Source organism: Primulina tabacum, chromosome 1 (assembly GCF_025594145.1).
Source record: "Primulina tabacum isolate GXHZ01 chromosome 1, ASM2559414v2, whole genome shotgun sequence".
In the NCBI taxonomy this organism is placed as follows: domain Eukaryota; kingdom Viridiplantae; phylum Streptophyta; class Magnoliopsida; order Lamiales; family Gesneriaceae; genus Primulina; species Primulina tabacum.
This window is the reverse complement of record NC_134550.1, coordinates 49,633,784-49,649,648: the sequence shown is the minus strand read 5'-3', so window position 1 is coordinate 49,649,648 and position 15,865 is coordinate 49,633,784. Positions and strand designations below refer to the sequence as shown.

The 15,865-nt window shown below is 37.7% G+C and overlaps 1 protein-coding gene across 1 annotated transcript; it reads right to left on the bottom strand.

Moving 5' to 3' along the window:
• Positions 1-2,305: 2,305 nt before the first annotated feature.
• On the bottom strand, positions 2,306-4,165 carry LOC142519253 (exopolygalacturonase clone GBGE184-like). Its single transcript, XM_075622212.1, has 5 exons — positions 3,892-4,165; positions 3,455-3,757; positions 3,081-3,370; positions 2,778-2,997; positions 2,306-2,689 (listed from the first exon to the last, which is right to left on the bottom strand). Exons 1-5 carry the CDS (start codon positions 4,066-4,068, stop codon positions 2,456-2,458), a joined length of 1,224 nt encoding a protein of 407 aa, XP_075478327.1. The 5' UTR covers positions 4,069-4,165; the 3' UTR covers positions 2,306-2,455.
• Between the last annotated feature and the right edge of the window lie 11,700 nt (positions 4,166-15,865).

Below are 15,865 nucleotides of genomic sequence, written 5' to 3'. Positions count from 1 at the left end.
AGTTTGTATGAGAAGTTTGTTGCACTGTGCTGGATTGCAGGTAAGTAAAAAATAACTTATTGATTACAGTAAAAAATTTAAAATAAAGTTAAAATGACATTAAAAAAAAGCAAACAATATTAGTAATCTGATGTTCGTTAACGTGCACTATTACTTCCAAGCTCAAAATTTGATCGGTACAACATATTTGTCCCACTGTAGTTGCATGATCACTTACCATAAACGAAAGAAAGATATTGCAATTAGGGAGTTGTAGATTTTGGAACATGAATTTATTCATGTACTATATTTAAATAAAATAAGTTTAAAATGTTTGCTTGTTTAAATAAATATATTATTTAAATTAAGTTTCATATACATCGTAGATGTTATTTATCGTTTTAACTGGTGCAAAGAGTTGATTATGCAAAATCCAGATCGTTCGAAATTTATGATATATGAGAAAGATGTCTTGTACTTCAATAATTTGAACGACAGAGAGCCAATAAATCTCCCCTTATTTTCACCCCGTTGATTGTCGCATATTACGCTTGGAAAATCTCCATTGATTTCATTGGACTGTTCATCAACATACAACAATAATTCATATATTATTTTATAATTAAAGTCGAAAGATAATTATTTAGCCGTTCATTGCGAAATGTGTAATTAATTTTGTATTATAAAAAATGAACGTAAAAGGTAATTAATTTAGTTAGTCTATGAAAGGGCATACAAAATATATATTATACGTTCATTGTTAAAATATGAATAGCCAACAGAGAAGTATTCTTTCACTGTTTAAAATATGAATCGCTGACAGAGAAATATGACATGAGAACAAAAATCGCAGATTTGTAAAAATCATATTTGGCCCTTTCTCGGCTCTCAAACATGACTGGACCAAGAACAAAAAGCGACGAAAAAAATCACGGCGAAGAAAAATACAGAACACGTGAATTTGTAAAGAACCGCAAATAAAATTTAAATACCTGTGGCGTTTGCTGACTATGGACATTGTTGGTTCGATTCCTTTTATCTCCACGTGTGATAAATATGCACATAAATGCAAATATGCCAGAAAAAAGTGAAGATTTTGATATCGAAACTCAGCTTAGATCGTGAAAGATCGGTGTTGAGAATAAATCATTCTTGCGGTGGAGCCACATTTATTGATATGTGGGTTTTAACTCGGGTGGTCTAATTTATTTTTTATTAAAAAGTATATATAAATTTTAAATGAATTTAATGTTAGTTGGGGCAGATCAATTTAAAATATTAAAAGATTCTAAAGTTTAAAATTCTAACACAGGTAAACTCATATTCCTAACTAACTCCGCTCACTTGTATCAGACGTGAATCTGATAGAGTTTGTTGTGTTGGAATACGGTGGAGAGGAGAAGTTGCGTGAGAGATGAGTCTGAGGGAACTTTTTAAAGCTGGGAGATTTTAGACGTGGAGGAGAGTGCATGAGTATAAAAGGAAAAAATGTCAAAAGTATCATGCCAACAAAAACAGTTTGTACAAGGTTCTCGTACTTATTATTCACCGGTTATTTTGCACACGCGATACGTGTATGTACAGTTTTTTTATCATTATCGATGGATTAAAGTGAAATTTGACAAATTGTGGAGGGATTAAATTGATATTTGAATTTTTTAAATAAAAAAATAAAAATAAAAATGTGTATTGAAATTTTTTTAAAAAACAAAACAAAAAACAAAAGTGTAATATTAATATCATATAAGAGTAAAGTTTGAAGAAAAAATTGGTGTACTTTCTAAGTGGTTACTATCATGTACTCAATCTTAATATAATAGAGTAGATAATAGATTTTGATACACACTTTCATAAAATAATATATCGGAGTCGTCTTTTTATTCATTAGTGCACCTCGAACAGGAAATTACCTAGTTCAAAACAATTATCGTTGAACCTATATATAAATAAAATTTATAAATATGTTTCCAACAAAACTTGTGTTGGAATAATTTGCTTGCCAAATATATAAATGCAAAAAATTATGTGAGACGGTCTCACGAGTCGTATTTTATGAGACATATATCTTATTTGGGTCATTCATGAAAAAATATTACTTTTTATACTAAGAGTATTACTTTTTATCGTTAATATCGGTAGGGTTGACCTGTCTCGCAGATAAAGATTAATCGTGAGATTCACAAGAGACCTACTCATATATAAAATATACCGTATACAAGACATTCATGTGATTTTACAAGTAGCTAATTTAATTAATTACCACTCAATCATTTGTGCTCATTTACATTTTTCTTGAGCTGAATTATATAAAAAATTTGATTGCATAACAATTAAAACTCATTGGTAAGTTATGGAGAAAATGAAAACGATGAGTCATCAGTGTGACATCGTTACTGGGCTAAAATAAATAAGAACGACAATAATAAAATTTAAAAAAACGAAGGAATTGCTAAAAAAAAATTTATGGATCTGCAGTCTATACACAAAATGAGGGGCCTGGGGGAACCACTGGTCCTCTAGCGAAGAACTTGGCGCTGAAGCATGTAGATCTAAGAGGGCCGACAGGGCCAAAAGGCACCAAGTATATGTTGGACAACTCCACGTCGGTGCAGGGAAATTTTGAACTGCAATTCAGATTTATTGGAACCGCTGAAATTGTTGTTCCTCTTATATTCCTGAAGTGAACATCTCTAAGCTGGACGTTCGATTGCTGCATTGGAACGACGTCCATGTATGTGTTAACAAGATGGAATTATAAGGATACGAAAAAATCGAGTATTTTGGTGTACGTTACGTACCTGGCGTTTCTTCTTGGAGTCGTAGTGCTGGTCGATGATGATGGGATTTTTAACTTGGTTCATCACGAGATCCTGGAAGTAGATTCCGGTGGCAAGCAAGCGTGGAGATGCGTGGTAGGTTTTGATTCTTGCACCATTTGTTGTTCCCGTGAGTGTGCAGTTGATGATGGTGACTCGGCTCAAGTTATTTTCATCTGGTCTCTTTCCCAAGGATCCGACGCTATATATATTCAAATCGATCAATCATTTTGAAATCATCCTAGTTTTTTTCGAAGCTCTGCCGAGACTACCAATTTAACTTACCTGAGGCCATGTCCAGGACCACAGAAAATTCTGGCAACTAGAACATTGTTGTTGCCATGGCCTACTGAAACGCAATCGTCCCCTGTTCCGATGGTTGAATCGGTGATATTAACATTTGTGGAACTGCTGATATGCAAGCCGTCTGTGTTTGGGCTCTTTCCAGGGGCCGAGATTCTCAGGTTCGAGAAAACCACGTTGCTGCTGTCCGTCACCTTTGTGTGGAAACCCATGCTGTTCACGAAATTCAAGCCGTGCATCGCCCCGTATTGCACAGATTGAAACACTAGAGACTGCATGCATGCGTATAGAAAATTTAAAGGGACTTCATGCATTCACGAAAATCTAAAGAATTTTACAAGAAAGATAATGCTTACGACAGGAAGTGGTGGGCCGCCCTTGCTGCCTTTGCCAAACTGCCAGGAAGATTGCCCCCGGCCATTAATGGTCCCTCCGCCAGTAACCTCGACGCCGATAACTTCATCAATCATGAGCCAGGCGCCGGAGGAGTAGAGACTGAGATCGGTGCTAGCCAACAGGTTTCCCTGGAGTTCGATGACGATGGGTTTTACGCAGGGTCCTTTGAACACAACCTCCCCCGTAACAAAATCTCCACGCGGGATTAGAAGCTTCGCTGGTAGGAGAGATCTGCATGCTGCATTCCAAGCCCGTATGAGTGCCTGCATGAATTAATCTTCTTGTAATAAGCACTCAAGAAGTGTACGTACTTTCACATGAATTAACATGCACACATATTGATAAATAGAATGAAATGTTTATTAAATAGAATCAAGAATCGTGATGGGAACTTCACCATAGAGTTGTCTTTTCTACCATTAGCCACAGCCCCAAACTTCATAACGTCAAAAACTGTCTTGCCAACTAGGCTACGATGGGCACCAACAGCATTCGATTCCACGCCGTTGATCGTGAACAAGCAAACCATCCCCAAAACCAGGCATATTGCCCGAACTCCGATTGGACTCGTCATGTACGGATGCCCTGAAGACAATTTTTGTATGTTAAGAAGGTTGAGTTCCTTTTTTTTGTTTTTGTTTTTTGTTTTTTTGTTTTTTTTTTCAGATGCCAATGGCTGAAAATACTATTAGTTTTGGTCGTTCGAAAGAATTTTATACCTACTTTTGAGTACCATACGTTCCATTTCCTATAATTTTATCGACTAAGATTTGTTGTTGTTTCTAGTTCATCTATTTTGGCGAATGAGTCATGAATTTCATCTATTCGCTTACTATTTTTAGCCATATATCTATTTGTTTGATTACTTCAATTTTTTTTTTTGAATCCTAGGAATATATAGATTTACATCTTAAATCGTGATGTATAGAAATTAATATTCTCTACTTAATTATCTACAATATTTATTTGTTGTAACAAAAACATAAAGACAATTGTAGACCACTGATACCCCTAAAATAGTCTCTTGCCTTTTGCACATGGTAAAACTTAAGGCACACAAATCCTATACACACAAAAACCCTACTCACTTTACTCTCTTGTCATTCTTTTTACACTTCTATGATCTGCTAATTTCGGCCACGGCGGAAGAAATTCTAGCGCCTCCTAACCGATTGTTCATGGTTTTCAGGTCATTTGGAGAAGCTGAGACTATGAATCACTGTTAGGATTATTTTGTCCGACAGATATAAAAATGAATAAAAATATCAGTATACGATGTGAAATAGTAAATTTGTGTTTTGTCAGAATTATGTGTTGTTCCAAATGTTACAACATCTCGAACACCATGCAGCGGAACATTATATTTTGTAACACAAATTCACTTTAAATAAATAGATGGACGAGATTAAATATGCACACGTATAAATACTTGTGCGGTGCATTATGGCAAAAATTAATCACTAAAAAACCACAATTTTTACACAAAAAACCTATCACTAGTGATTGTATCAAAATCAATTTCCTCAACAAGTTGAGAAAATAAAAGCTCTCTAAAATAAATAACCAAAACAAAAAATAAACGTAATCAAGACAGCAAAAACTTGATCTCGGAAACCACTATCAACTAGATGCAATCACCAGTCAACATCATTACGGATGTTGTCTATAGATGTTGGCAACATTCAGCGCAACACGGGAATCACCACTCCAAACAGCAACGGCTTCGAGAATAATTTTACTCTGCAAATCTCTGCTACGTGTGTGTTTGTATGGTCGATATTGAAGCAGCCTTTATCAATGAGCTTTATCTCTTATTTATAGGTGAAGAATCATATCTCCACAAGGAAACCTAAAATACAAGGAAAGTGAGAGTTTTATTAGGAATAAACTCTTTTTAAACACTAATACCATATCTCTTGAATTAAGATCTCATTATCTAAGGAAGGCAAAATCATATTAAATATTTGCTCAATCAAATCAACAAGGAAAACTCTATTAGGAAAATAAATAAAATATATCATTTAAAATCGAAATCTTATTTCCCTTCAATCTCTCCCTTTTTGCCTTTCTTGGACAAAATGAGATCAAACCCATTTATCCTTGTTAAGATCAAATCAACTCCCCCTGAGTTTTAGATTTTCTCCCCCTGAATAAAATACTGTTAGTACGGGGTGTTGTTAGAATTGTTGGCAACACTTAACACAACACCTGCAACAATTCCATTAACAGTTAGAGATATTAGCCAAGACAAGAATACAAACAGAAATATTAATAGACAATTAAGAGCAGAAATAGAAACATTTAAACCGACAAAATCTAAACATCATCATCTTCATCCTCCTCATCCTCAGTTTCTTCATCCTCAATGTCCTCTTCATCCTCACTGTCCTCTTCATCTTCATCTTCCTTGGTCCCTGACGGACCAGCACCAGTTTGATCATCTCCCCCCTTTTTGTCCATGAACGGCCATTTCTAACATGACACTGATGGCAGCAGCCAAAATCTCACAGTAGGCCAAGTCCTCCTTAGCCTGTGCAATTTTCTTAAGAGCATGAGCCAAATGGGCCTGAGCACCAGGTACAGTGATCTTCACAAAACCAGGTTTAGGTGGACGAGAGGTAGACGCAGTAGCAGAAGGTGATTTGGATGAGTCTCTCCAAGGAAGGTCAACTTTGCGGTTTCCTTTGAACAGGGCTTTGGCAATTTTGATTGTTTCTCGGGAATCAGACAGTCCCTCATCAACATTGCGAACAAAACCCTGGGACAGCAGTAACCCATAGATCAGACTGGGAAACGGGAGCTTAGATGACTTTAATCCCCCATCAGCATACTGCATCACAGTGTAAAATACCATACGCCCAAAATTAAGAGTGTCATTGCCAATGACAAACAGAGTCAGTGCTTGAGACTTGGTAACCACCATGGTGTTTGTGGATGGGGTCCAATTCCGGGTGGCAACCTTGTGCAGGACAGAGTATAGGGTCGTGAGTTTTGCAGCTGAGACCTTGTGTGGATGGGCAGGGAATTTGCCAATCAATCCACCAGTTAGTACAGAGACTACCTCATCAAGATATGTGGAGGGCCTTCAGGAACAAATGGTGTGCTGTAGTAATCATTAATGATTTGCGGGTCAAAGTTATATATCTTGTTCCGTACAAAAACCTTGCCAAATTTGACCGATCTTGGATCACTGACCCCCGATGAGAGGTTGCCATAGAATTCAGCCACAGCTTTATGGCAATAGGGCAATACAGAAGAGATGGTAGAGAACATACCACGAGTTTTAAGAAACTCGATCAAATTGTTTCGGGAGAAGGCTGCCATATCAGTGTTGCACTCTTCAATAAACTCCCTGTTGGTATAGAGATCCCAGTTGGAGAATGACTTCTCAGTGTAAAACTTGGAGTTGTAGCTACCGTCTAGATCATACTCGCTAAGATCAGTGTTGTCAGAAGTGTCGGCAACATCGTTGACAGCATCCTCGTCCACTGCCTTGTTTGCTTCAGGGGCTTCATTGACTGCAGCAGGAGTATCAGCAGAACTGCTGAAACCAATGGACTTCTCAGTTTCTTGGGAAGCAACAGGAGCGGCAGAGACTTCACTTTTCTGATTTTTCAGGTTGGCCATAAATTGGGCCAACATGATTTCTTCTTCAGTGGAGGGAGAGGGCTCTTGTGGAGGAACAAGGGTTGTTTGCTCAGAGGTGTTAGTGGCATTGCTGGAGGTAGACTTGCCTTCCGTAGGCGGAGGGGCACTCTTCTTGCGGGCCATAAACTCATAATTTGCATCATCAGAGTCATCTCCCGAGGTGTCTGCTGGATCAATCAGCGAGGGGCGAGTGGATGGCTGACCCTTGTATCGGAAACGTTTGCCCGGCTGTGAGGGCTGGGTTATACCCAGCTTGTCGTTTTGAGCGTCTTTTTGGAGGAGAGGGTGGATCGAAAACCCTAATGATAGGTGGGTTATCAACATCCTGTGGATTTCCAGGCTCACCTGGCTTAATAATCTCCAGGGGCACTGCGTCTTCAACAGCAAGTATCAAAGGTAGAGGCGATTCCACAGTGGGTGTTGTAACAGATGTTGTCGTGTTGGGGGCAACATCATCCGTGTGTCTGATAAGTGTAATTTATTTCACTTTTATTACTTGTTTTTAACTTAAAATTATGTGATTCTTGAGCAGTTTATTTGATTTGTTGTTGTTTTTGTTGTTATAGTTTGGAAGTATAGAATAAGAGTGTGAGGTATTAAAAGTGTTGAATTGGAAAGTGCAAAAAGAAAAAAATACAGTAGCTGCAGCGCACCCGCGCTTATTCATGTACCGCACCCGCGGTAAGCTAGTGCACCCGCATTGAAATAGGCAGCGCACCTGCGCTCATACACCAGAAAGAGGACCGCACCCGCGGTCTGCAAAAAGCAGAATCCGGAAATTCTGTAACTTTGTGTGCTGCGCGTGGAAGTTTGAGACTTTTGTGTGCTACGACTTCTATCTTGTCTGGACTATATTAAGAGATCATTTGCTACTATCTAGGGTATTGGGAAGCCAAGGAAAGAGAGAAGAAGGCTACTACTAGATTGAAGATCAAATTCATCAAGTTTGGAAGAAATCTTTTGTACAACTCCGGGAACGGAATCAGCTCTTCAAACTCTTGTTCTAAGTTCTTCTTTCCTTTGTTTTTTCATTTGTTATGTCTTATTTTAAAACCATGTTTTGTTGTTTTGATTGTTTTATTATGAACTAAGTTTTAATTCTAGAGGAATGATGGAACAAAACTAGAAACCATGTGTTAGAAGTTATAATTTAAGTTATTTAAGTTCTTCATATTGTTCATTTGTATTGTTCTAATCTTAATGCTTTCAATTTATTGGCCATATTTTGAATGATTTATATGTTTACAATTTATCACTCGGAAGAGGAAATTATAAACAAGAAAAAGATCAAATACATCAATGGTATTTATAGAGTTCGGAAGGCCTATAATGCTATCGAAGCCTATAGAGAATCTAGTGCTTGTTGTGTTATTTAATTATAAATTGTTGATGAGAATGTCACAATTCATTTTTAGATAACAAATATCTACTTATTACTTGGAAGAGTGAGTAGATAATAATAGGATTTTTTGCTAATGAATAAAAAGGACTTTTATAACAAAGCTAATAAGAATTACACATGGTGGATAGTTGCGTGAAATCGGACCTCTAGATCTTTTATCTCATTGTTATTTGCTAAAATTATTTGCTAAAATTTGGTGTTATATATATCTATATTTATTTATTTTTAAATCCATTTTCAATTTAGTCATTCATAAAATCAAATCCTTAAATTGATTTTTCTAAATAAAGTCGACTATTTTAATCACAAGCATTAATATACGTTTATATACACACTCCTCGTGGGATCGACACTTGTACTCAATAATATATTTTACTATAACTTGACGTCGTGCGCTTGCGAGCAATCAAGAAAATACGCAACAAGTTTTTGGCGCCGTTGCCGGGGAGTGTTTATTTTAAATTTATATTAGTATTGTTACCAATTAGTCTTGATTTTAATTTAGAGTTGTTTTTATTGTATTACATTAAACATTGATTTGTTTCTTATCCTTGTTTGACAGTGCATGCGAAGATCGCAAAATCTTGACTTGCTTATCTTTGATCCTGAGATTGAAAGAACCGCAAGAAGATTAAGAAAGGCAAAAAGAGAAGAGATTCAAGCAATGGCTGGCAACAGAGATAATGAAAATCCACCCCCTGCAATACCCATCAGAGATCATTTTAGGCCGGTATTAAATACTCATTATTCAGGAATAGCACAAGGGACTATTAATGCAAACAACTTTGAACTCAAGCCTGCATTAATAAACATAGTTCAACAAAATCAGTTTGGGGGAGCAGCTACCGCATATCCTCATCTACATCTCAGAACATTCCTTGAAATCACTGACACGGTAAAAATAAATGGTGTTTCTGATGATATAATTCGATTGCGTTTGTTTTCTTTTTCTCTTAGGGACCAAGCAAGAGGATGGCTTCAATCGCTTCCTTTGGGGAGTATCACTACATGGCAGGAGTTAGCAACCAAGTTCCTTGCTAAATATTTTCCACCTGCGAAGTCTGCACAGTTGAAAATTGAGATAAGTACTTTTAGGCAGACTGACTTTGAGCAATTATATGAGGCATGTGAACGGTATAAGGAGTTGTTGAGGAGGTGTCCAAACCATGGTTTTGAAGATTGGGTACAGATTGAATTGTTTTACAATGGTTTGAATGGACAAACAAGAGGCACTGTGGATGCAGCAGCTGGTGGCACGATATTTGCAAAATTACTTGATCAAGCAGTGTCCCATTTCACTTCGAATATTATGGAGGTCAAATCCCTTTCCTGCCATTGATGGTAGATCGAAAATTAATTTACGAACAGGGATGAGAGTCGAAAAATTTTGAAACGATGAAATATTCCTTCAGAGAGAAATTTCAAGATGCCGGTGCGAAAATTCGAGAACTGATTAAGCTAACAGTATGAATTAGGCGGTGTAAATCACAGAGATAATCATGAAATTACAGTGTAACGGTAACATTCCAAATCAGTAAATGACTGATTCCAACGGAAAAAAAATCAAACGGGCAAATAAAATAACTGTTACTCCTTAAAGAAATTTATTGCGATAACTATGTGCAATTAGTTTTTCAAAATAATTCCAGAGAGAAAACCCACATCGAATTAAAACGCCACTTAACATTAAGGATCACATGAATTCGATTTCCTGCAAAAATTTGATTTTTCACAAAATGTCTTTGTTGAGATACAAGTAACCTTCTGACCCAATTCACAATGTTATGTTTATGCATGGCTTATGGATGCCTAAAAACAGAATGAACATAGATAGAAACATGAGAGCAAATATGATATATGTTTACAGATGAAGTGTTGTCACAAATAGTGGCAACATCTCCAGTCAACACCCACAATTCCTGAAAACAAAATTTGATAATCTTCACACTCAGTGACTTAATAATATTTTTAACCTAGAAGTGGTAGCTCCCACACTAGAAGAACAGTCTTCATTGGACTTCCTCTATGTAGCTTTTTCCATTTTCTTCTATTTCTGTGTTAATTTTAGAAGGGGTGTAGCTTCCACACTAAAAACACAGCCTTCATTGGGCTCTTTTAGGTAGCTTTTTTCCATCTTTTCTTCTAATCACAGACCCATCACTTAATTTTTTCAATTTTACTTCGTTTAATTGTCACATTGGTTAGAGTCAAGTGACCACACTTCAAATCTTTCTGTGACTAAGTTCACATGTAAAGGTGTGAAGTTTGAAAAGATAACAAGGAATTGTAGGTGTAATAGAGAATTATGCTACACATGTTCAACACATCATATCACAGTATGAATGCAATGCAGAATGTCTAAGTCCTAGAAATGTATATGCAACTGAGATGTTGTCCGAGATGTTGTAACATCTGAGACAACATCCAAGAATGATTAGGCAGAACACATGCTGAGAGATTTCCGAAGGTTGAAAAATCTCTCAAAATCCAATGCTTTGGTGAATATGTCGGCCAGTTGGTTATTTGTATCAATAAACTCCATTCGGATCAATCCTTTCTCTACAAGATCTCAAATAAAATGATGTCTTATGCAAATGTGCTTTGTTCGAGAGTGTTGTACTGGATTTTTTGAAATGTTAATTGCACTAGAATTATCACAATACACGACTAAGGATTCACTTTTAAGCCCATAATCTTCTATCATTTGATTCATCCATAAAAGTTGGGTGCACGCATTTCCAGCTGCCACATATTCTGATTCAGCAGTGGAAAGTGAAACACAATTCTGTTTTCGACTATGCCAAGAAATGAGATTATTGCCAAGATAAAAATGAAAGGGATCGATTTTAGGTGCCCGAATCGAAACAGAAGCAACAAAATTTTCGAAAATCATATTTTCTAGCATAAAATTTCGAGCACCTCAATAATAGTGTGTAGCAAATACAAAAAACACAAAAATATGACATTCATAGTGGGTTTAGAAATTATATCTATCAACATCTTGAGGTTGATGTAATGGCTCCAACCAAGTTGTAAACAACTTGGCTCTTCAAAGGCAAGACAAATCTACAAGATCTCCTCATTTCTCCAAAATTAGGCCCACGGCCAACTAGCTAGAACCCTTCTTATTTTGCACCAAGAGAAGAGTATGAATTCCTCAACAACTTGAAGAACAAAAATTGGAGAGAAAGTGAGATGAATTTTCGGCCAAAGTGAGGGAGGGAAAGAGGTTGGAAGACTTTTCTTGGTCCTTGAAAAAGTTGAGTTAAGCATGTGCATGCCATGCCTTGGTTATTCAAAAAGTTGTCTTCTAACTCTTCACCTCCTATGCATGCATTTTTGAGTGGACTTGTAACAATTACAAGGCCCATGGACTTTAATTTAATTGTCTCAAACATATTTGAGCCCAATTAAACTTTACTTGATTTTACTCAAGTTCACTAGTTAAATAATTATTTCCAATTGGACTCTACAAGGCCCAATGTTATTTAATTAATTCAACACTTGAACTAATTTAATTATTTGGACTCTACTAGGCCCACTAGTGTTTAATTAATTCAACACTTGAATTAATTTAATTTAGTCCATAATAATGTTTATGAAAATCACAATTTTCAAATACATTATCCACTTGGCCTACTTTTAATCTAGGAACACTTCCATAAATTAAAAGTTATATTTCTCTCATAGAAGTCATACTTCTAATTTTTTTTCCTTACGCTTATAAACTCATTTATAAGCCGTTCAACACATTGAACTATTTTACTTCTCAACGTGATCTAGAAAGCTAGTACATGTGTGGCCCTCAATGGTTCATTGATACAACTAGCCGTGGGTTCACATCTCCATGTGATTCGGACTAAACATGTCCTTATATGAGCATACCCTAATTGCTTCATTCTTACTTATCAACTCCTTGATAACAAGAACGTCATAACTCAAGTCTGATAGTACCCAACCAACCATGTTAAACGCCTAACAGCATCGCTTACATGATTCCCTAGGTATCAAATGATAGTGCCTGCAAGAACCATTCAATTATGGTTAGCGTACAGTACGGTCCCTTCAACTCATATATCCCGACCGATTCGACAACCATTGGTTTATCGAGAGTTGTCAATGAATCGATACTATGTGTCATGTCGTAGTTGCATCGATGGTGTAATCTATGAAACCCCTTTCATAATTACCACCATACTCTGATCAGAGATTTCAACCTACATACACATGAGAACACATAGGATATCTATACCCGAAGGTAAGCGGTGAATCCCCGATTACAATGCATCGACTCCTATATGTTTCGACAGAACACCCAACCTTGCCACCTGATGACCCCATGAGAGTCGGTAAACAAGTCAAAGTGTAATTCTAGCACATAGAGTCTCAATGTTGTCTCGGGTCATAAGGACTAATGGTGTACAACCATAAACTAGAACGTTTCCACTCGATAAGTGAGAACCACTTGGAAAGTCCTTTATGGAGGGTTGTTCAGTGCACTCTACCAGGAGCACCTATCTGCATGCTCGGACATCACAATGTCCCCTACCAATGAAACATGGTACTCACATCGCAGATACTAGTCTCGAACTTGAGCAGTCTATATCCTTCTTAGTGGCGGTTGAATCGACTAGGAAATATTTAGATTATACAGTATTCCAAATATGAGTTTCATGATACTCATCATATGAGCATCTCATATTCTTTCTACTATTTGTATAATCAAGGGCTTTATCTATGCAACTAGCATGGGTATACAGATAAAGATGTGCCAAATAATAATTTCAAATATTATTAAAATAAAGACTGTTCATACATAGAGTTTCATTGTGAACACTCGGCCAACACTTGGCTCGACGGACACCTACTCTAACAATCTCACACTTGCACTAGAGCCAACTACCCATATGTTTCAAACCCATCAATTCGCGATGCTACTCGAATAATGGTCCAGGTAAAGGCTTAGTTAGTGGATCAGCAACATTATCTGCGGAGCCGACTTTGTCAATCGAGACATCTCCTCTTTCCACAATCTCTCGCAGGATGTGGTATTTTCTCAATACATGTTTGGACTTCTGATGAGACCTTGGCTCCTTTGCTTGAGCTATAGCTCTCGTGTTGTCACACAACACCGGGATAGGAGCAACACTATTAAGAATGACGTCCAACTCTTGGACGAAATTCCTTATCCAAACAGCCTCCTTTTTCTGCATCTGATGCAGCAATGTATTCGGCCTCTGTGCTGGAATCCGTAGTACTGTCTTGCTTGGAACCCTTCCAAGAGACAGCAGCACCATTGAGCATGAATACAAACCCAGAGGTTGATTTCAAGTCATCGATAACGCTTTGGAAGCTAGAGTCGGTATAGCCTTCCAATTTCAGTTCTCCACCCCCATAGACCAAGAACAACTTATTGGTCCTTCTCAAATACTTGAGGATGTCTTTCATAGCTTTCCAGTGTGGAAGACTAGGGTTCGATTGATATCTACTCACTACACTTAGTGCAAAAGCCACATCAGGACGTGTAGATATCGTCCCATACATGATGCTACCAATCGCAGATGCATAAGGAATGCTTGTCATCGCTGCTATCTCTGCATCAGTCTTGGGAGACATAGACTTGGATAGGGACACGCCATGACACATTGGTAGATGTCCTCTCTTGGACTCATCCATCGAGAACCTCTTCACGATGGTATCAATGTATGTGGACTGGGTGAGACCAAGCAATCTTCTTGATCTATTTCTATAGATCTGTATTCCCAATACAAAAGATGCTTCACCCAAGTCCTACATCGAGAACTTACTCGCTAACCATATCTTAGTTGATTGCAACATTCCTACATCATTCCCAATGAGTAGAATGTCATCAACATACAGCACCAGGAATGTCACAATACTCCCACTGACCTTCTCATACACACAGGGTTCCTCAGGATTCTTAGTAAAACCAAACTCTTTGATTGTACTATCGAATCTGAGGTTCCAACTCCTAGATGTCTGCTTTAGACCATAAATAGATCTTTGAAGTTTGCATACCATATGCTCACTTCCGATAGATGTAAACCCTTCGGGTTGAGACATGTAAATCTCTTCCTTAATATCCCCATTAAGAAATGCTGTCTTGACATCCATATGCCATATCTCATAGTCATACCATGCAGCTATGGCTAGCAATATCCTAATGGACTTGAACATTGCAACTGGAGAAAAAGTTTCCTTAAAGTCAACTCCTTGTCTTTGAGTATATCCTTTTGCTACCAATCGCGCCTTGAAGGTCAATACCTTCCCATCCGCCCCAAGTTTCCTTTTGTAAATCCATTTACACCCTATGGGAACAATTCCCTCAAGTGGATCCACGAGATTCCACACTTGGTTTGAATGCATGGAATTCATCTCAGATTCCATCGCTTCAAGCCACTTGGATGAATCGGCATCAGATAACGCTTCCTTGAAGGTCCTTGGATCACATCCATGGTTAGGCTCATCATGGCCCTCTTCAAGAAGCAGACCATACCTCATAGGTGGTCTCGAGACTCTCTCGGATCTTCTAGGAGCTTGTATCTCCTCTTTTGGCTCTTCGGGTGTGGGTTCTATAATTGTGGGTGCCTCTCGAACCTCTTCGAGTTCTATCATCTCCCTTTTTCTATAAAATAGAAATTCATTTTCCAAAAAGGTTGCATTCCTAGAAACAAACAGCTTTGTTTCTTGGGGATGATAGAAATAATATCCAACATAATTCTTTGGATATCCCACAAAGTAACATAAAATGGATCGACTATCCAATTTATCTCCCACTACCTGCTTCACATAAGCAGGGCACCCCCATATTCTAAGATAAGAATACTTGGGTGGCTTACCCATCCATATCTCATATGGTGTCTTACCAATTGCCTTTGAATGGACAATGTTCAACAACAGTGCCGCTGTCTCAAGCGCATATCCCCAAAAGGATGGCGGCAACTCCGTGAACCCCATCATAGACCGAACCATGTCAATCAAAGTCCGGTTACGACGCTCCGAAACATCATTCAACTGTGGTGTAGCGGGCGGAGTCCACTACGAGAGAATCCCATTCTCCCTAAGATACTCTTGGAACTCGGCACTCAAGTACTCACCACCTCGATCCGATCGAAGTATCTTGATGCTTCGTCCCAACTGTTTCTCTACTTCACTTCTGAATTCTTTGAACTTTTCAAGGGCTTCAGACTTGTATTTCCTCAAATAAACATACCCATACCTCGAAAAATCATCGGTAAAGGTGATGAAGTAGGCATGTCCATGCTTAGTGGTGATGTTAAGAGGACCGCACACATCGGTA